At 39.0% G+C, this 20,659-nt stretch overlaps 10 protein-coding genes across 10 annotated transcripts; 6 read left to right on the top strand and 4 right to left on the bottom strand.

Moving 5' to 3' along the window:
* Nucleotides 1-243: 243 nt before the first annotated feature.
* On the top strand, nt 244-1,116 carry PRE10 (proteasome core particle subunit alpha 7; the record flags this gene model as incomplete). The annotated part of the gene is made up of 1 exon (XM_018368170.1): nt 244-1,116. The coding sequence occupies one exon, from the start codon at nt 244-246 to the stop codon at nt 1,114-1,116; it is 873 nt and encodes a 290-aa protein (XP_018219552.1).
* A 356-nt stretch (nt 1,117-1,472) lies between these two features.
* Nucleotides 1,473-3,653, top strand: PRT1 (translation initiation factor eIF3 core subunit b; the record flags this gene model as incomplete). The annotated part of the gene is made up of 1 exon (XM_018368169.1): nt 1,473-3,653. One exon carries the CDS (start codon nt 1,473-1,475, stop codon nt 3,651-3,653), a length of 2,181 nt encoding a protein of 726 aa, XP_018219551.1.
* A 526-nt stretch (nt 3,654-4,179) lies between these two features.
* PDE2 (3',5'-cyclic-nucleotide phosphodiesterase PDE2) lies at nt 4,180-5,766 on the top strand (the record flags this gene model as incomplete). The annotated part of the gene is made up of 1 exon (XM_018368168.1): nt 4,180-5,766. The coding sequence occupies one exon, from the start codon at nt 4,180-4,182 to the stop codon at nt 5,764-5,766; it is 1,587 nt and encodes a 528-aa protein (XP_018219550.1).
* A 495-nt stretch (nt 5,767-6,261) lies between these two features.
* Nucleotides 6,262-7,848, bottom strand: VTS1 (Vts1p; the record flags this gene model as incomplete). The annotated part of the gene is made up of 1 exon (XM_018368167.1): nt 6,262-7,848. One exon carries the CDS (start codon nt 7,846-7,848, stop codon nt 6,262-6,264), a length of 1,587 nt encoding a protein of 528 aa, XP_018219549.1.
* Nucleotides 7,849-8,158: 310 nt separating this feature from the next.
* On the bottom strand, nt 8,159-8,866 carry HAP5 (Hap5p; the record flags this gene model as incomplete). The annotated part of the gene is made up of 1 exon (XM_018368166.1): nt 8,159-8,866. One exon carries the CDS (start codon nt 8,864-8,866, stop codon nt 8,159-8,161), a length of 708 nt encoding a protein of 235 aa, XP_018219548.1.
* Nucleotides 8,867-9,318: 452 nt separating this feature from the next.
* On the top strand, nt 9,319-9,816 carry SNX3 (Snx3p; the record flags this gene model as incomplete). The annotated part of the gene is made up of 1 exon (XM_018368165.1): nt 9,319-9,816. One exon carries the CDS (start codon nt 9,319-9,321, stop codon nt 9,814-9,816), a length of 498 nt encoding a protein of 165 aa, XP_018219547.1.
* A 72-nt stretch (nt 9,817-9,888) lies between these two features.
* Nucleotides 9,889-11,784, bottom strand: CIR2 (electron-transferring-flavoprotein dehydrogenase; the record flags this gene model as incomplete). Its single annotated transcript, XM_018368164.1, has 1 exon — nt 9,889-11,784. One exon carries the CDS (start codon nt 11,782-11,784, stop codon nt 9,889-9,891), a length of 1,896 nt encoding a protein of 631 aa, XP_018219546.1.
* Nucleotides 11,785-12,276: 492 nt separating this feature from the next.
* Nucleotides 12,277-13,860, bottom strand: GDS1 (Gds1p; the record flags this gene model as incomplete). The annotated part of the gene is made up of 1 exon (XM_018368163.1): nt 12,277-13,860. The coding sequence occupies one exon, from the start codon at nt 13,858-13,860 to the stop codon at nt 12,277-12,279; it is 1,584 nt and encodes a 527-aa protein (XP_018219545.1).
* Nucleotides 13,861-15,800: 1,940 nt separating this feature from the next.
* On the top strand, nt 15,801-17,879 carry MSC6 (Msc6p; the record flags this gene model as incomplete). Its single annotated transcript, XM_018368162.1, has 1 exon — nt 15,801-17,879. The coding sequence occupies one exon, from the start codon at nt 15,801-15,803 to the stop codon at nt 17,877-17,879; it is 2,079 nt and encodes a 692-aa protein (XP_018219544.1).
* A 306-nt stretch (nt 17,880-18,185) lies between these two features.
* SOG2 (Sog2p) lies at nt 18,186-20,585 on the top strand (the record flags this gene model as incomplete). The annotated part of the gene is made up of 1 exon (XM_018368161.1): nt 18,186-20,585. The coding sequence occupies one exon, from the start codon at nt 18,186-18,188 to the stop codon at nt 20,583-20,585; it is 2,400 nt and encodes a 799-aa protein (XP_018219543.1).
* Between the last annotated feature and the right edge of the window lie 74 nt (nt 20,586-20,659).

Raw genomic sequence — 20,659 nt, 5'->3', positions numbered from 1 at the left:
GGGACTGTTGCTTCTGTTTCTCATTTCTTTGTAATACAATAGGCATTTTTTGTATATAAAGTGCATTCCACAAAGCAATCACTTACTACGAGATAGGTCGCCACCCCTCCAAACCGGTGGCAAAAATAAGAACTCCAGTAGTATTAGAAGCTCTTATATGGAATAAGTTGAATTACGGGTTAAGAGTTTTCAAGCAACTAAGTCGTTGCAGAAATCGCGTAACAAGAACATAATTATACACCAATGACTTCAATCGGTACCGGTTACGATCTTTCGAATAGTGTTTTCTCCCCCGACGGTAGGAATTTCCAAGTGGAGTATGCTGTCAAAGCCGTCGAGAATGGTACGACCTCAATTGGTATCAAGTGTGAAGATGGTGTAGTATTTGCCGTAGAAAAGCTAATTACTTCCAAACTGTTGGTCCCACAGAAAAACGCCAAGATCCAAGTCATAGATCGCCATATTGGTTGCGTGTACTCGGGCTTGATCCCAGATGGTAGACATCTGGTCAATCGGGGCCGTGAAGAAGCGGCCAGCTTCAAGAAGCTGTACAAAACGCCCATTCCAATCCCTGCCTTTGCTGATCGTTTGGGTCAATACGTGCAAGCGCACACTTTATACAATAGTGTCAGACCATTTGGGGTAAGTACCATATTTGGTGGTGTAGATAAAGATGGCGCCCACCTTTACATGTTGGAGCCAAGCGGCTCATATTGGGGGTATAAGGGTGCCGCCACAGGTAAAGGCAGGCAATCTGCAAAGGCTGAACTGGAGAAGTTAGTCGATCAACACACCGAGGCCCTTACAGCAAGGGACGCTGTTAAGCAAGCTGCAAGAATCATTTATTTGGCACACGAAGATAACAAGGAAAAGGACTTTGAATTGGAAGTAAGTTGGTGTTCGCTATCGGAAACAAACGGTCTCCACAAGTTTGTCAAGGGTGATTTGCTGCAAGAAGCGATTGATTTCGCTCAAAAGGAGCTTAACGGTGACGACGACGACGACAATGATGATAGCGATAATGTCATGTCTAGTGACGATGAAAACGCGCCAGCAGCTACGAGCGCAAACGCAAACGCTACAACTGACCAAGAGGGTGACATTCACCTAGAATAGGAGCCGTTTCAGGAAAACAACATATAAGAAAAGCGTAGAAAATAATGTGAACTTAAATACAAAACGAAGAAAACTAGACTCATGTAGAACCTCACCTTTTACATATTACGTAACTAGATAAACTTATCATCATTACCATTACTAATATTATCATTGTTTTTTATTATATATATTAATAGCATCAATGAGTAAAGTGATCTTACCCGCTACTTTTTTTATTTTTCAGCGGAAAAACAGTGAAAAATTTTCTCTTTTGGCCCATTGAAAAATGTTTTAGATATAATATAGAGTTGTGCCTCGCATTAGAGCTTACACTATCTTGAAAAAACAAACCCAAAGAGTCAAATATTACTACAATGGCTACCGAAACATTTGAAGATATCAAGCTAGAGGACATTCCCGTCGATGACATTGACTTTTCCGATTTAGAAGAACAGTTCGAAGTTACTGAAGAATTCAATTTCGATCAATACATCGTGGTCAATGGTGCCCCAGTCATTCCGTCTTCCAAAGTTCCTGTTTTGAAGAAGGCGTTGAACTCTTTGTTCTCCAAGGCTGGTAAAGTTGTCGACATGGACTTCCCAATTGATGAAGCCACCGGTAAAACCAAAGGCTTTCTTTTCGTGGAATGTGGATCTGTTAACGACGCCAAGAAAATTATTAAGAGTTTCCATGGTAAAAGATTAGACTTAAAACATCGTTTGTTCCTCTACACCATGAAGGATGTTGAAAGATATAACTCCGACGATTTCGAAACGGAATTCAAAGAACCTGAAATGCCATCTTTCGTCCCATCAAGCTCTTTGAAATCCTGGTTGTTGGATGACAAGGTCAGAGACCAATTCGTATTGCAAGATGATGTCAAAACAAGTGTTTTCTGGAACTCCATGTTCAATGAAGAGGATTCCTTAGTCGAATCTAGAGAAAATTGGTCTACCAACTACGTTAGATTTTCTCCAAAGGGTACCTATTTATTTTCTTACCACCAACAAGGTGTCACTGCATGGGGTGGTCCAAATTTTGACCGTTTGAGAAGATTTTATCATCCAGACGTAAGAAACTCCTCTGTTTCTCCAAACGAAAAGTACCTGGTCACTTTCTCCACTGACCCAATTATGGTTGAAGAAGGAAACGAATTCTCTCCATTTACTAAGAAAAATGAAGGTCATCAACTATGTATCTGGGATATTGCAACCGGTTTGTTGATGGCAACTTTCCCAGTGATCCAGAGCGAATATTTGAAATGGCCTTTGGTCAGATGGTCTTATAATGATAAGTACTGTGCCCGTATGGTCGGAGACAGCTTAATTGTACATGACGCTACCAAGAACTTCATGCCATTAGAAGCCAAGGCTTTGAAAACCACCGGTATTAGAGATTTTTCTTTTGCTCCAGAAGGTGTTAAATTACAACCGTTTAGAAACGGTGATGAGCCTTCCGTTTTGTTGGCCTACTGGACGCCCGAAACCAACAACTCCGCTTGTACTGCCACTATTGTTGAAGTTCCTCGTGGTAGAGTCTTAAAGACCGTTAATTTGGTTCAAGTCTCTAACGTTACTTTGCACTGGCAAAACCAAGCCGAGTTCCTGTGCTTCAATGTGGAACGTCATACTAAATCTGGTAAGACCCAATTCAGTAACTTACAAATTTGTAGACTAACTGAAAGAGATATTCCAGTTGAAAAGGTTGAATTGAAGGATAGTGTATTTGAATTTGCTTGGGAGCCTCGTGGAAACAGATTTGTCACAATTTCTATTCACGAAGTCGTTGATATGAATTATGCCATTCCAGCAAACACAATTAGATTCTACGCTCCAGAAGCTAAAGAAAAAACTGCCAAGAACGTTATCAAGAGGTGGGACTTGGTTAAAGAAGTTCCAAAAACTTTTGCTAATACTATTTCTTGGTCCCCAGCTGGTAGATTCGTTGTCGTTGGTGCTTTGGTCGGACCAAATATGCGTAGATCTGACTTACAATTCTACGATATGGACTACCCAGGTGAAAAGAACATCAATGACAACGACGATGTTTCTGCTTCTTTGAAGGACGTCGGCCACCCCACCTACTCTGCAGCCACCAACATCACTTGGGACCCATCCGGTAGATATGTTACCGCTTGGTCTAGTTCTTTAAAGCACAAGGTCGAACATGGTTACAAAATTTTCAACGTTGCTGGTAACATGGTCAAAGAAGATGTCATCGGCGGGTTTAAGAACTTCGCTTGGAGACCCAGACCAGTTTCTATCTTGCCTAATTCCGAAAAGAAGAAGGTTAGAAAGAACTTGAGAGAATGGTCAGCCCAATTCGAAGAACAAGATGCAATGGAAGCTGACACTGCTATGAGAGATTTGATCTTGCACCAACGTGAATTATTGAAACAATGGAACGAATATAGAGAAAAGATTGGACAAGAAATGGAAAAATCCATGAACTTTAAGATCTTTGACATCCAACCAGAAAACGCCAGTGATGATTTCATCACTATCGAGGAAATTGTTGAAGAAGTCATTGAGGAAACCAAAGAAAAGGTCGAATAGATATCACAGAACGCCCGATCTTCTGTGTAAACTAATAAAACTTATTTAGTGTAAATATCTGAATCACTCTATAATATTCATAAATACTACAATAGGCGCTATTATCCTCACAATCTGCAGGGGTAATAATAATCGTGAAAGATGATAAGAGGGTCCTGCGGCCTTTTCGAGCACACGTTTCTTTTTATACTGTCCGAGAATTTCTTTTTGCTGGGCATATTTTTTCCTCTTTTCTTTTTGTTTTAGGCATTATAAAGAAAAAAGACTGTACTTGTAGAGGAAGTACTTCAATATAAACATAAAAGTCAGCGCAAAAGAGATTTTGGCTAAAAAGGAGCCCATAATCAAGATAGAGTTGGTTGGTTGCTATTATTTGCTGTTATTTACTGGTCGTAGCACAATTTAGAGGCTATTTCCCGTTTTTTTTTGATCGTTCCTCTCAATCTGCGTTGTACTAGCGCTTTTTAGCATTGGGCCCTTTTTGAGATTATTACCATTTCATCGAAATATAAACTAAATTATTGTCATGTCTACCCTTTTTTTGATAGGAATGCATGAGATTGAAAAGTCCGAAACAATTGCACGGAATGAAGACTTATTTGATAGAATAGTTGAGCTTCAAGACTTGGACTCTTTAATGATCAATTTGTATAAGGATAGGGTCTCGCCTTTCCCCAACGCTCATAATTTTGAGACTGGCGTGTCCTTGGTTCTGTATGATCCTTCTAAACTCCAATTACCTGTGCGGCAATTGGATGTTTTGTTCAAGCGATTTTTCCCATCTTTTAATATTAGCGCGATAGATCATACACACGAGGAGAATCTACAGCCTCTTAAAAGCATTGGACGTGAAAATAGCATCTGCGGTAACAGGATAACAAGGATCAATCATTGGATGTATCATCACCATGACGACACTTCAGACGGTTTTACCAAAGCAAATTTCAGTACGAATAATGAAAATACCCTGCCATCTCAAGCATGCCAAGCAAATATCTATACATTATTATTGCATCTGAACTATTCCAAAGCACAACATTTACAAAAGGCATCTGTGCCAAGGTTGATACGGAACATCGAGTTCATGTCTTTCTTATCGGAGCCAATAGAAAAACTTTCTCAGGACAAATCGTATTACTGGAACATTTTATCGACTTGGAAATTTTGTGCTTTATCGTTAAGCACTCAAGAATTGATTTGGTGCGGGTTCACACTTATCAAAAAGTTATCTAAAGATGCAAACGTACTCATTGCAGATAACAAACTTCTACTATTATTATTTACTTTGGAGTCGTCCTACCACCAAGTTAACAAATTCCATAATTTCAGGCATGCCATTGATGTTATGCAAGCCACATGGCAATTGTGTACATATCTTCTTCCGGATAACCCTGTGCATACGTTGTTATTGTGTATGGCTGCCATTGGTCATGATGTTGGTCATCCAGGGACAAATAACCAGTTGTTGTGTAACTGTGAATCGGAGGTTGCCGAAAGTTTCAAAAATGTTTCCATCCTGGAAAATTTCCATAGGGAATTATTTCAACAATTATTATCAGATCATTGGCCTCAACTGTTAGCTATTTCGAAGAAACAATTTGATTTCATCTCCGAGGCCATTTTAGCGACTGATATGGCATTGCATTCTAAATATGAGGATAGAATAACGCGCGAAAAGCCAATGAAACAAATTACTTTAATATCTTTAATAATCAAAGCTGCTGACATATCAAATGTGACAAGACCATTGTCTATATCAGCACGTTGGGCATACCTAATTACCTTAGAATTCGGTGACTGTGCTCTTTTGGAATCATTTCATAAAGATCATCGTCCAGAGCAGGATTGCTTTGGTGATTCATATAAGAACATTGATACTGCAGAAGAAGATTTGGACTCCATTCAAAATATGTTAACAAGTGTGACTAATGCTGATGACATTATTAAAGAACACCCGTATATTCCCAATGGCCAAATATTTTTCATCAATACGTTCGCTGAAGTATTTTTTAAAGCATTAAGTCAAAAATTTCCAAATTTGAAATTTCTAAGCGAAAACGTTGAAGCCAATAAAGAGTATTGGATGAAACACACAAACAAGAAACAAAAATAGCAAGTGCATCGAATATTCTTGTCTCGCTCATCATCCATTGTATAAACATATAAATATATACATTTCTATTATTATATTTCATTTTGTGAAGTATTTGTGCTAAAATTCATTACTCATTTCCTATTTGGTTTTTGGTTGGCGTGGACTCCGTAGGTATCAGGCTTTTTTAGTTTAGTTGTTTTAGCATTCGATACTATACATAAATTATACCGGATTTTGTATCTTGACCAAATTACACCTTTCAAAGTTTGGTTAAGGCTTTATTTGTACTTAAGTAAAGTATATATGTTGGCACCGTCTATGACGGGCCTTAAATAGTAGAATTGACAGACGGATTATAATATATCAAGCTCCATCGAAAACACTGTTAAAATTACAAACTAAATGAGATATAGTCTTTGTGATGGTATATGCAAAATAAGTAAGAAAAAAAAAAAATTTTTTTATGCAACTTCAAAATAGTAGCCAAAGATTATCAACCATAATGTGTCAGATTTAATAAGCAGATCTATCAATTAAATCACGTTCTTTGTAATCCATAACTATTCCAAAAGCCTTCAAAAGTTTTCTCCTTGCTCCCAATGCGAGAACACCCTTCTTTTCTAAAGTTTCGTCATCTAAATAAATCAGTTCAATCCATGGGGTCCCACTTAAGGCATCTGAGTACTTGTGTAGCCTCAACGATTTCAACCACATGGGTATATTCTTTAATAATTTTGGGTCGGTTAAACTCTTTGGATTCATTGAAGAATTACTCGATAGTGGTGTGTTTCCGTTAGATGGTGTAGATGCAGGTGTAGTGCTTGTAGCACCAGTACCAACATTGAGGTGGTCGTTGGTAGTGTTAAACACATTTTGGTTGGACTTACTCAATGCTTCAGTTCCTGATGATCTTGGACTGCTAGAAAAGTATGAAGTTGAATTATGTAAAGGATGATGCAATGAATGGTGGTGGTGGGAGTTGTACTCATTCGCCATGCTTGTCCTTTTCTTTGGTTGAAAGTAAGAATGGGAAGTTGAAAGGGAGTGTGCAACGTAAGCGGAGTTATCCGATGGTGACTTTTTGTATTTGGCACTGTTACCATCGAATTGCTTTTGAAGTGGAATGAGATTTGGATTCGTATTGGAATGAGGTTCTGCTGATTTGGACCGTTGGCCGGAGTCAGTGATGTTATCGTAAACAGGTTGGGCAATTGGTATTGAATGTGGTTGAGGTGACCAATTCTGATACAGCAAATTATCAGTATTCTCAGAGTCATTGGTGATTGGACTTGAAGAAAAAACAGAATCGATATTCAAAATCTGTGTATCGTCCCTGTTAGGTATTGGGGATGCGATGGCGGGAAGCTGCGATGACATGAATGAAGTGTTTGTTAAGGTGTCTAATTTCAATTTAGTGTATTTCAAAACATCGTCATGCAAAACAGAGAGGATATTGTCCATTACAGTGTTTTGTTGGTTACTATTCAGCATTGATATCCAAGAGCACAATTGGTTGATATCTTGGCTGAAATTTATGGCTGTCTTCGAATCATTTTTTGGAGGTTGGGGTTGGGGTTGCTGTTGCGGTTGACGTGATTGCTGTAAGGGCATTGAGCTATTTTGCGATGGAAGACCCAAAATATTATTTGAAGATCTCTGGAAGGAATCCAAGTACATCGACGTTGAAGATAAAGTGGACTGTAATGCCTTTGGTGATTGCATCATGGGGGAAACGATAGCAGAACCAGCTGCCGTGGACGATATTGTTTGAATATTAAGGGAAGGCAAAGATGCCTGCTGTTGTTGCTGCTGTTGTTGTTGCTGGAGTGGCTGGGGCATAGAGCCTGTGGCATCCAGCATGAAGGATTGCTGATCCAGCATATCATTGAGCGACATACTGTGAGATTGAGGGGACAAAACGTTCGTGGCCACGGATGAATTGCCCTGATTATTGTTGCAATTGTTGCTGCCCGCACTGTTGTTATTATTGTTTATGGCAGATGATTGTGGCGAGAGCAAAACAGCGCCAGGATGGGCTCCTCTGGGCATGTTGTATGGCGACTTGGATCCTGTAGGGAATTCCTCATACGGGTGTTTCATGGTTTTCTTATTGACAATTTCTTTACGAACAGTTCTTTCTTTGTGAAATCAATATTTAGAGGTATATACAGTGATCTAGCTTGCCCAAAGGACGATGTATCAGTGCAATTACAACACTGAGTGAGCACAACGTATTGTAGTCTGTAGTAAATTTAATATAGTCAGTAATCGACTTTCGATATCTCATCGCCAATTCGCTACCAAATTTATTCTGGAAAAAAAAATAATGAAAAAATTTGCGTTTTTTCTTTTTCCAACAGAAACTTTGCTGTGGTGCACGGTCAATGGCAGCTGTATAAACCAAGAATCCTCACTGAGGTAGTGGTCTTCTAGGAACCACATCGATGAGAAAGTCAAACATATCACTCTTTTGCAGCGCCTCTGCGATGTCTGCCTTTTGCAAAGTACGCCTTTTATTTCTTTCTGCCACGCACCAAGCTCTCATGGTCAATTCTGTGATGAATATCTCGCACGCTTTGGCAAAGATGATAGGGGCCTCCGCACTAATCATCTTAACGTCCTCATCCGTCTTCATGACTTTCCGAATCCTTGCAAAGGGCAGCGAGTGCGATTTGAAGTCGTCTTGGTGCTCGGAGCCAGGCTCGTTGGTGGACTCGATTTCGTTAATCAATTCTTGCCAGTAGCGTATCATTATCTCTCTGTAGTGGCCCACCAGCCCTTGGCCAACGTTTCGAAACACGTCGTACTCCTCATCTTCGTCGTCTACATCGCCCTCTGCACCATCGCTATCGCAGTTGTCATTGCTCTCAAGAGGCCCTCGACCGCTTGGCGGTAGATTTATTTGGTCATGACCTGCTTGGATGGCCTGCAGTTCCTGTACCATCTGGAATTCCTCCTCAGAAACGGGCAGCCCCGTATTTTCCTCTTCCTTTTGCTGTTGTTGTTGTCTTGGTATATTTATATCCCCTCTTGCAATCATCGTATTGGCGTTGAATCCTTCCGGAATTGAACCTCGAGGCACCTGGCCCTCCTGTGGAGAAAAATTTCTATCAGTCATTACGCAAGCAAAATCGTGGTGTGCTGATCAGTCTCCCTCTTACGCTGCCTACAGTCCCCTCTTCTTCTTTCTCTTCTTCCTCTTCTTTCCCCACGCGGTATATAGCAGCCAAGTAAACTTAATCTCCGGAAGCAATCTTAAGGGACCCGCCCCACACTAAATTACGTAGAGGTAGATACTAATGAAAGCAAGACTACTAAAACTTCACGTAAGCGTCTTGTGGAACACTTGTTCGCCAGAGTAGATGTGAATACAAGACAACAGCGCCATTAAAGGGTTGCGCTATGACAAACGTGGGGTTATCTAGATGGCCTATCGGCTAAGTATGGCTTTAATCGTTGTGACGTACGGAATGATAGGTAACGGTATGGTGAATCTGAATGCACGATTAAGACAGGTCTTGGTTGAGGATGCAGCGAATGGCAAGAAGAGCTGGGTAGGAAAACACGTCTATGCAAACTATGCCAAGAGAATTCAAATCGTTTGGGTCAACGGAACAGTCTTTATTATCGAGGGGTCATGGAGAACCTAGCTTCAGCGAAATATACGCTGAGCCAGAGAACTTCTTGGAGATTGAGGTGCATAACCCTAAGACTCACATACCAAATGGGGTGGATTCGAAGGGAATGTTTACAGATTATGAAATATTATGCCGTACAAACTTGCCAAGTTTCCATAAGAGGGTGTCTAAAGTGAGGAGACGATACTCTGACTTTGAATTTTTCCGCAAATGCTTGATCAAGGAAATTTCGATGCTTAATCATCCAAAGGTGATGGTGCCCCATCTGCCTGGAAAGATTCTCTTGAGTAATAGATTTAGTAACGAAGTCATTGAAGAGAGAAGACAAGGTTTGAACACTTGGATGCAATCGGTAGCGGGGCATCCCCTATTGCAGTCTGGCTCTAAGGCCCTAGTGAGGTTTATCGAAGCTGAAAAATTTGTCGGTTAAATAAAGAAGCATTTTTTTACATGAATAAATAATATAGATTACATAAAAACAAATAAATAATGAGTCCCAAGATTAAGTCAGTGTGTACTTTGGTCCGTCTCCACCTTCGGGGACTTTCCATGTAATATCTTGTCTTGGTGCTTTGATATCGCAAGTCTTACAATGGATACAATTTTGGGAGTTAATTTGGAGCCTCGTACCCACGGGAGACTTTTCATCCTTCACAAACTCGTAAACTCCTGCGGGGCAAAATCTTGATTCGACACCTTTCCAAACGGGAAAGCTTCTCTCGGCATATTTCACCATATCTTGTTCAGGAACCCTCAAGTGACATGGTTCGTTGTCATCATGGTAAGTTCCTGTTCTGGAGACAGATGTCAGAATATCAAAAGATATTTTGCCATCTGGTTTAGGATATTCGATGGGCTTGTAATTGGCGGCAGGTTCCAGAATCTCTCCGTCATTTTTGTCATCAAATTTGAATGTCCAAGGAACTTTACCTTTTAGAAGTAAAGAATCAATACCAGAGTAAACCATACCTCCATATCCACCAAATCGACCACTGAAGGATGGCCTGATATTACGCACTTCGTATAGTTCCTTATAAATAGATGATTGTTTGAATGCGTCTTCGTATGTCTCCAAATTGATAATTGGCTCTTTGGTGAACATTTCTGCCTTGACATCTTCATCTTCAGATTCTTCTAATACAGGCAGCTCTTTGATAGATTCAAAGATTTTTTCAGCGGCAAGCAACCCACTCTTCATTGCATTATGGGTTCCCTTGATCTTTGGTACATTCATAAAGCCGGCGCTAGCTCCCACCAAAACACCACCAGGGAAATTCAGTTTGGGTACAGATTGCAACCCACCTTCATTCAAAGCTCTTGCTGCATAGGATATACACTTACCGCCCTCTAGGACTTTGGAATAATACGGATGATGCTTCATTTTCTGAAATTCTTTGTACGGTGAAACGTAGGGGTTCTTGTAATCCAACCCAACAACAAGACCCACAGTGACGAGTCCGTCACCAAAATGGTACTGGAAACCACCGCCATAAATGTCATTAGATAATGGGTACCCCATAGTGTGGGCGGCGAATCCTTTCGTGAAATTTTCTGGTTTAACCTCCCAAACTTCTTTGATACCTAATCCATACGTTTGGTGTTGTCTACCTTTCCTTAATTCGAATTTTTTGAGCGCATGCTTCGTCAGGGAACCATGACAGCCTTCCGCTAGTACAGTTTGTCTTGCCCAAAACTCCATCCCACGTTCAAAGGTCTCCTTGGGCTTGCCAGATTTTGAAATCCCAGCATCCTTAGTAATGACACCTTTCACTGCGTTGTTTTTATCATATATCAGATCTGAAACAGCTATTCCGGGATAGACTTCAACTCCCAACTCTTCAGCCTTCTCGCCTAAATATCCCACCACTTGGTTCAAAGAAACAATATAGTTACGGCCCAGATTGACCATTTGTGATGGTTCGGGAACACTTATGGCCCAGTTCCCTTTCAAAAATTTCAGATGTTCTTTGGTCACCAAAGTAGCCAACTCCTTCGGCAACGGAATGCCTATATCAGACTTTTCATCAGGGAAAAGTTCMTTCCATACTCCTGGTTCCAATATGGCACCAGATACAGTTTGCCCGCCCAGAACACTGGATTTTTCAAGAACAACAACACGCAGTTGACCTGTTCCTGAAGCGTTGTCCAATTGTTTCATTTTTATTGCTGTAGCTAGCCCTGCAGGCCCTCCTCCAACAACACAAACATCCACGTAGTCCCGGGCTCTTGGCTCATTGAGTTGCTCCTTTTCTTCTTCAGTAAGATCTGTCTCGTTTAGAACCTTGCATGTCAGACTAAATCTTCTTGTCAAAGTTGTCTGTAAGGTCAAATGACTAGGCTTTGGCAAAGTTGCCATTTGCATGCCTCTAATCAAATTTTTGTTGCTCAACCTAATCATTATTTCCTTTTCTGGCACGGCTTTTCCTCTTGCTGGTTAAACTCACTTTTCTCCCTTGAACTTCAAAAAATAGACACCAATGAAAAATAGTGTAATTTGTAAAAATCCACTACGTAGTTCATTGAAAAATTGATATTCTCATTTAGCCTTTTTTTTTGCAAGTCATGCAAATCGCGATCGATGTATGACGGAAAAAGAGCCTTCCGCAAATTTCGGATAAATTAGCTGTGGGGTAAATAAAATGCCAAACAGAATAGCTCCGCAATAACCGAGAGTAATATGTAGCTAATCAATGATGCATTATTATACCTTTAATTGTTCATTTGTTTTTATTTATTTATTTGTGGTCGTTTATTTATTTAAATATTGTAGTGAACGTTAGAACTAGCTAAAGAATCGTTTGAATGAAAGTAACAGATACTATTAATAGATCAATAAACAATAATAAAAAGAGTAAAGTAGGCGTTAAGCTGTTTGTAAAGGAGACAAAAATCAATTGAATATATTTTCTAGGTCATCTAATGTGATTGATTCTGGAGATTCGATATCATGAGTTAAGAATCCATTTCTTACAATCTTCATCCAATTCGTAACTTCGTTTCGTGGTTCTTGAGAACTCGGGTTCGATTCTGTTTCATTATCATGGCTGGAGCTGAAGTCTGACAACGATTCAGTGGAAGAACCTGCGGTGGTAATACTAAGCGGTGAGTTGCTACTACTGTCATACACAGAACTCTCTGAAGAACTTTCAATTGGAGTTTGTGTGGAGATTACTTTATRAATTGCAGCCAGTTCTAAGGAACTGCGCGAGTTTTTCTTGAATCCATTTTTTGGTAATAGTTTAGATAGTCTTGGTGCAGCAGCAGCAGCAGTGACATAAGTACTTGATGATGCATTGTGGGTCACGGCAGATTCTGGCGAAATGTTCTTGGCAGCTGCAAAAGCAGACAGTGATGTAGAGGATGATACCTTTTTTGGTGTAGATAAAGCTGACGATGACTGAGATTTTGTTTGTTTGTTTGCCTTTGAAGGTTTGCTCTTCTTTGATTTCGATTCCGTCATTGAGTCATTAGCGCCCTCGTCTAGATTGTTTCTTTTTTTACTCTTAGGTGCTGGTGTAGWCGCTAATGGTGTTTGCAATTGCTGCTGGCTATTGCTTATTGCTGGAGATAGATTTAAAGATACTGGTGACGTAGAGTAAGGAATGTTAAATTCTGGACTTAGTGAAAAGGCCAAATTTCCGACATTTAAATTTTTTGAGAAGGAGCTATTGGAAGACAGGTTTTTCATATCTGTCATCGATCCTGAATAATTATCGTTGCTAGCTAATTGATTACTGTTAAGATCCTTTTTTTTCTTGCCATTTGAGCTCGAGTCGCTTGAGTCGCCCGATTTTTCTAGTTGTTGTTTGAGCTGCATTGTGACAGCCTGTGCGTGCTCCTTATAATCAGGCGATAATATCCCTCTGTATATATATAGCATTCTTCTAGGGGAAGAATTTGACCATTCTCTTGATAAAGCATAAATTAACGTCTTTTCTCCTTTTTCAATTTTCTTGACATAAGCATTCAGTTTTGCTGATATCAAGTTTGATAACTTGGTTGATAAATTTGACATATCCGGATGTTTCTGCAAAAGCAAATCGCACAGCTGTTTAACAGTCATACCTTGTTGGTTAGGGTCCATTTCCCATAATATTACAAATACCGCGTGAAGAACGTCGTCATCGAGAGGAGAGTCCCTGTTTTCGGGTTTTGGCCTCTCGCCAGTAACAGGTATTAATTTAGAAATTTCCAACAACGGATTGTCTTTTTTAAGAACAGCAGAATCCTTTTTAGACTTGGAAGTCTTAGTCTCTTGAGAAGAGGAGGACGAAAATGAAGAACCAGATAAACTATTATCTTCGAAATTCATACTCGGCTGGTTACCAACAAGATCCGTACCTGGATTCGATATAGTGTCGGCTCGAGTGGTAAATCCCATCGAACTCAATTGGAAAACCGGAGAATTCGAGTTATGAAGAATTTCGTTCTCCAAGGTTGTTATTTGCAAAGGTCTGGAATTTGCCAAGGCCATTATAGGATATTTTAAACAATTTTTTTATATGATTTTCTATCTTTTTTTGGTATTGTCCAGTCTTATTTTCTAAAATTGTAGCAAAGCAAAAATAAGTAGGTTAAAAAAAAATTTGTTTATGAATGTAGAAATGCGTTGGAAAAAATTAGTTAAAACCTCCCAATATTTCTGTAATGGTTGATTGATTAATGTATGCCTGCTTATTCTTTATTCTTCTGGTTTTGTCACTACTATTGTTTTCTTTATATAATTCCGCTTACTGACACAGAAGTGATTAAAATAAGGGAAAAAAAAAGGGAAATATCTAAGAAAAAGGGCAGTAGAAAACAGGAAAATAAATGATAAACAGAAAACAAAATAAAAGCGATTAAAGAGAATTGAAACTCAATTTATTCCAATGTAAAGGAAAAGATAAAATAATAGGGGGAAAAAGGATACGCTATTATTCTAAAGCTTTCAATATAATGGAAGTTATAATTTCTGTTATTTGAATCAAATAGTCAATCAATGACTTTTTCTTTTTGCTTATTCGGAGAAAAAAATTACCAAGAACGTTAATCAATAAAAAAGGGGAGCTGTAAAGGAAATATTGATAATAAAGCTAAAAGTTGAATATAAGAAATTGAACGTTAAAAATTAAATCAAACCAAGCAAAGAGAGAAAAGAGAAAAGCATGTGAAAAGAGTGTGCGTAAAAAAAATTTATGAAATGTATTTATTGAATCTGGTCGCAAGAGTGCAAGAAAAGGAAAAGAAAATGATTTTTTGACTACTCATCGCAAGGTTTTCCGGAAAATTTTTGTCAAAACTTTCATCGGCCAATATAATTTTGCTTTTTTGCGTCGGCCATTTATTGGAAAAACGAAAACCGCAAAATATTTTGTAAAAAAAAAAAAAAAAAAGAACCCTTGCACCCACAACGGGTGGCGATGAGATGGAAGGTCGGGGTGTATATACTGGAGGTGAGTTTGGTGTTGATTAGTGTGTTCGTTAGCATGCCTTCGAAACAAAATACGGCATTCTTGGAAAGCTATCAACACTGATCACCGTGCGAATGCATCACTTTTTGAAAATTGTTTGCTGCTGTGTGCTCGAGAAGAGAGCATACCATATTTGCCTTGCATTGATGTATAGTAGCAGGAGCTAAATGTGATCTTATGTTTTTCTAAACATTTTTAAGTCCTTAAACATTTTGTTATAGCATTGGAAGTTAACAACATGTAATGAGTGCTCTGACGCAGAAGGTGGGAGAAAAACTCCAAAAACGAGATGTTCTTGAATATATATACTCTTGTGCCCTTCGAGAAACAGTGAAAAAAATTTCATTTTGCAGCCTGCGTTTCGTCCACTGCCGCCGGTAATCCGTGCACCTCATATCAAAGAAACCATAAACAGTCCAAAACAAACAAAACGCCGGTCGGCAGTCGGTGTTTGACGCTCTGCATAATTTTTGGGGAAGTGCATGAAAAACTACGACAGTATTTAGCCGCCAAGGCTTCAAGATTTTTACAGTGCGAATGTACCAAAATAAACATTTGAGAGCATCGTTTGAGATTGACGTAGGGAGCTGCCACACTAACATTCGGTAAATGTGTGGAGTACTAAGCCAGGAGGTTTCGTTGATCTATCACCTAGTTCTTGGAAGGATGTAATATGTGATAATAAAAGAACCGATATGTGGAATAAAACGAACACCGAAATATGAGGTTGCTTCTCTGATTTTTGGTTACGGCGCGAGAGCCCATTTATTATCCACTAAGAGATTTCGGAAGAAGGGTAAGTTACTTATTTGTATCATTATATACGACAAGAGAAGTAACACTAGAAAGGTTCAATAAGTTACGCATCTAAGCTTTTGAATAAGGAAAGAGGACTTGCCTGGTACATATAAGAAGAGTCTTCTCAACACAAAGTAACGCCAGAGCCTTCTTTAGGGACACAATGCTTTCCCGTAATGCTTTAAGGACTTTTGGCCATTCAAGGGTGATTATTTCACAAAGGTGTATCTCCTTCTCAGCTTTGATATTACAGCAGAATAATGTTCAGTTAGATAAAAGCAAAGATGAACTCTTAGAAAGCAACGAAAAATACGTTTCACCATTTGAGAGGGTCCAAAATGTCGCAGCTGAGTTGAAAAGTGAGTTAAAAGCTCCAGGTTCGGATATTAATGAAGTTTTTCATGACTTCAAAGATAAAATTGAACTTTTAAAACAGAAATTACGGAATCCCTCAACCATGGAAAGATCGCATTTATTGGCTAACTTCTCTTCGGAACTTTTACAGGAATTAAGTCATAAAAATAAAGACATGGCCACAGATCCCTATCAAGTTTTGAATACATTGTGCCAATACAAATTAGCACGTTCACAACACTTCACCATTGTTTTAAGGTACCTTTTATTTAATGCATCTCCACAGGACGTCATTGCTCTTTGGGTAAAATATTTGGAAACTATATCAGAGAACTCTGTGAATCTACTCCAAAATAGCTCCTCTAATGCACATACACAAAACATAGCCATTACCACCATTGCTTATTTATCCCTAACAGGAAATACCGTGGATATTAAGATTTTATACAAGATTTTACAAATCGATGACAAAACGGGCCAAACTTTGCCCTTCAACATGGTAAAGAGAATTTTAAACACAGAATGCAGTTCCCTTGAAGGGAGGGACCTGGCCATGAAAAACCTGAATGACCTATATTATCAGTATACAGTACAGGATACAGACCATTTTTTAAACCAAATCGAAAATGCCCCTAGATGGATGGATCTAAGAGACCTATATACTCAATATGATAAACTTGAAGGTAAAAAAGACATTAGGGTCATATCCCAGTTTATGGATAAGTTTATTGATTTGCAAAAGCCTGATCAGGTGGTGAGTATCTACAACCAATATAGTAAAATCTTCCCAAATAATTCTTTCCTAAGCGATCGTTTATTAATATCTGTAGGGCGCCTAAGAGCCAACTCGACTAAAGAGAAATTGGACAGGATTTTAGCCGTTTGGAATAGTATCATCAAACCAGGAGACGACATTAAGAATACATCTTATGCGTCGCTCGTTAATGCTTTATGTGACTCGGGTAATTTTAATCACTTGAAGGCATTTTGGGAAGAAGAACTTCCTGAAAAGTTTAAGAAAGATCCGATAGTGAAGGAAGCGTTCCTTTTAGCCCTATGTCAAACCTCGCTATTAACATATGAACAAGTCAAGGCAGAACTAGGAGAGACGGTTAAAACTACAAAGCTGTTCAATAAAGTTCTCTTGCTTATGTTGGACGATGAAAAAGTAAGTCAGGAGCAATTCAACACATTTTACTACAAAAATTATCCAGCTAATGGCGCATTGTCCCCTACTTTGGAAACTTTGAGCATTAAGATGTATGCCAACTATAAATATGAAGCAGAGGATGTGCGTCCAGAGTTTAAACTTTTACAAAGTATTTCCATGAAACCAACAGATTATGAAAAAATAGAAAGGATTACAAAGGTTTTCATTTCTGCGTGCCCTACTATTGAGCCAATTCGTCAATTTTACAAACAGTTGGGGGCTCGCTTGAACGCTAGAAACTATGCAGATTTTATTTCTGCAGAGTTCGATAAGGCTGGTGGTTCGGTTACCGAGGCAGAAGGCATATACAACGACTTCACAGCATATCGAAAGACCAGAAAAAGAAACGTGGATAATACACCACTGAATGCCTTGTTGTTAGGATTCTGTGATAAACTGTTCAAAACCAAACAGAGTAAGTACATTTCTTCTATTGAAAAGTACTACGCTCTGGCTAAGGATTCGAGTATCAGGGTGTCGAACTTGGCTGTTTCGAAAATTCTATTCAATTTGGCAACCTTTGCACGTGATTCTGAGCAGCTGGCGGATAGCGACATACGCTTTGTTAACCAATTTTTGCAAGATTTAAGCAGTAATGAAGGATTCCGTCCGAACCCTAAAGATGTGCAAATTTTGAAGGAATGCGATGGAATTATAGTCCCTGAAAAACTTGCTTGAGACGCTCGTGACAAATAAAATAGCGTCTGTGTAGCGAGACTTTCTGTTCATATAATTGCGGCAACTACGCAATGACCTCTTGTATATAAGTATCATATAATTGTTATTAATGTTTCCATGCATAATACCTTAAAGAGGGAGAACAATTGAAAAAAAGAAATAAAAGAAAAGGAAAGTATTTTGGCCGGGTAATATAATACAACTAAGATCTTCAAATAGAGGTGGGCAAATAAAGTTAATGTCATATTTTCAAGCTAAATGAAGTAGAGAATCTGAAGAGGCCAAACCTGCACCTAATTTTAGCACATGGTGGCATCATCGTCGAAGAGGACGCTGGATCCAAAGGAGGACTTTTTGCCCACTGACAAAACGCCGTTGAATTCGAACAACACCATAATATCCGAATTAGCATCACGAGATAAATCAAGCTCTAGTAACACGACTTTAAAACTAATTGCGTTGAACCTCAAATCGATACCAGACGATGAAGTGAGTTATATCCAGAACGTTGAGAGACTATCTTTAAGAAAAAATCAATTGACGTCTTTACCTCATAGCTTCAAAACACTATCCAAGCTTCAGTATTTGGATTTGCATAGTAACAAATTCAAAGATATCCCATCCGTTTTGTCACACTGTCCTCAACTAGAAATCCTAGATATGTCGTCCAATGAAATTGAATCGTTGCCGGACGATATATCGCCGTTCTGGAAGGACAATATGCGAGTATTGTCGTTGAAAGACAACAACGTATCAAGCATCTATAGCTTGAAATCGATCACCAAATTGAACAAGCTGAGCGTTTTGGATTTAGAAGATAACAAATTACCCAAAGAAGAGCTTGACCAAGTACAAAATTACACTCCATTTCATGCAGGCATCACCAAAGAAGAGTATTGGGCAATTGCCATATCGCGATATTTGAAAGACCATCCTATCCAACCTACCCCAGAACCGAAAATATCTAGAGCAGCCAAAAGAATGGGGTTCATAAACACAAACTTGTCCAATGGAACAATGAGTGATAACAGCATAATCTCGCCTGCGCCGAACGTAAACTCGAGTCTGGTTGCACCAATAACAGCGTCTTCCTCAAACGCAACTTCCGTTGTATCTTTTAATGGAGGTACAACAACAAATACTGAATCGGATGCTGGTGGTGCAGTTAATGGAACAGAGCTATACAATCATTCTAAGTATAATGATTACTTCAAAAGACTATCAATCTTACCAGAAGAGTCATTGAGTAATGAGCACCAAAAGATATCGCATGCAGAACTGGTTTTATCTTGTAGAAAACTGTTATTCAGTTTCACAGAGTGCCAGCAAGCCATTAGAAAAATCGCATCATTCTGTAAAGAAAAGGCAGTGGCAGTGAACGTTGTGTCATTATTATATTCTGTTCGATCACACACTGATAATCTTGTAGAGGTTTTGCAGCAAACAGAGAACGAAGATAAGTCACATGACCAAGCATTAATCAAGCTATGTCTTACGATCATTACAAGCTTTAAACAGATTATAACATTACTGAGGAAGAATTTTGAAATCTTTTTCAAAGAAGATGATCTCTGTTTTATCCGAATGTTTTATATGACGTTAATGTGTTCATATACGGAAATGTACAACGCATGGACATTTATCAAAGAAGATGATCAAATAACCAGCGCTACAAGTAAGCCTTCCAAGAAACACTCCTTTTCAAGACATGATACATCGTCTAATATCACAAACGGTGGAGGCACCGTAATAAATACAGCCAGTACAACGAGCAATGGAAATGGTAAACTGCTACCGAAAACAAGAAGTACGAGAGCCCCATCAACATCTGCATTGATTTCGAACGCTAACAATGTGGCGGGAGATACGCCCATTCTAAACGCCTCAGCAGTTCCATTGTTATCGCCAGGTATAAACGGTGGACATGGTCATGGTCCGATTGTAGGCCATCAGAATGCAATAAGCAGTAGCAATTCTCAAACGAGTATGAACGAAGGAAAACCTTCTATTCCTAACGACAGCATATCAAGACAACAATTTCTTCAACACAAAAAATCCACTAGTGACCCTAAGAAAGATCTGATTACGCACGAACCTAAACCGCATCCAGTAATGAACTCCTCCATCATCAACGCATCAAATAACACCAACTCGATGGTCTCCAATTCCAATCTAACACCTCCGCCAATGAACGCTGCCGGCAACAGTAGCACTAGTGTAGTGGAAACAAATATTGACATCCAACTATACCAGACACTTTCAACAGTGGTTAAAATGGTTAGTGTTGTATATAACCAATTAACATCCGAGATTTCTAAGATAGCCATTGCTAGTACCATGGGAAAGCAAATTGTGACGGACTCGTTGGCACCTAAAATTCGTGATCTTACAGAAACATGTCGTCAAGCAATGGATTTATCTAAGCAGTTAAATGAAAGATTAAACATACTGATACCAAATGATTCGAATTCAGAAAAGCATTTGACCCCTCTAGAGAAACTAAAGACGTGGGAGGTAATGAACTCATTCTTAAAAGTAATAATATCGATTTTGGCTAACACCAAAGTCGTGATGAGCGACGTCCCTAATTTGAATGAACTTAGACCTAACTTGGCCAATTTGGCAAAGATTACTAAAGATGTTACAGTAATATTAGATTTAAGTTCATATAAAGCCGTATCTGTAAGTGCTAATTCTCCAGAGTAATAGAAATGGTGGATGTTGAATTGTGAGAGCATGCTGAAACACGTTGACAGATGAACTACATATCTCTTATATTA

The sequence above is a fragment of the Saccharomyces eubayanus genome, chromosome VIII, assembly GCF_001298625.1.
Source record: "Saccharomyces eubayanus strain FM1318 chromosome VIII, whole genome shotgun sequence".
Taxonomy (NCBI): Eukaryota; Fungi; Ascomycota; class Saccharomycetes; order Saccharomycetales; family Saccharomycetaceae; genus Saccharomyces; species Saccharomyces eubayanus.
Note: the sequence above shows the minus strand (reverse complement) of the source record. Positions and strands in the feature narration are given on the sequence as shown.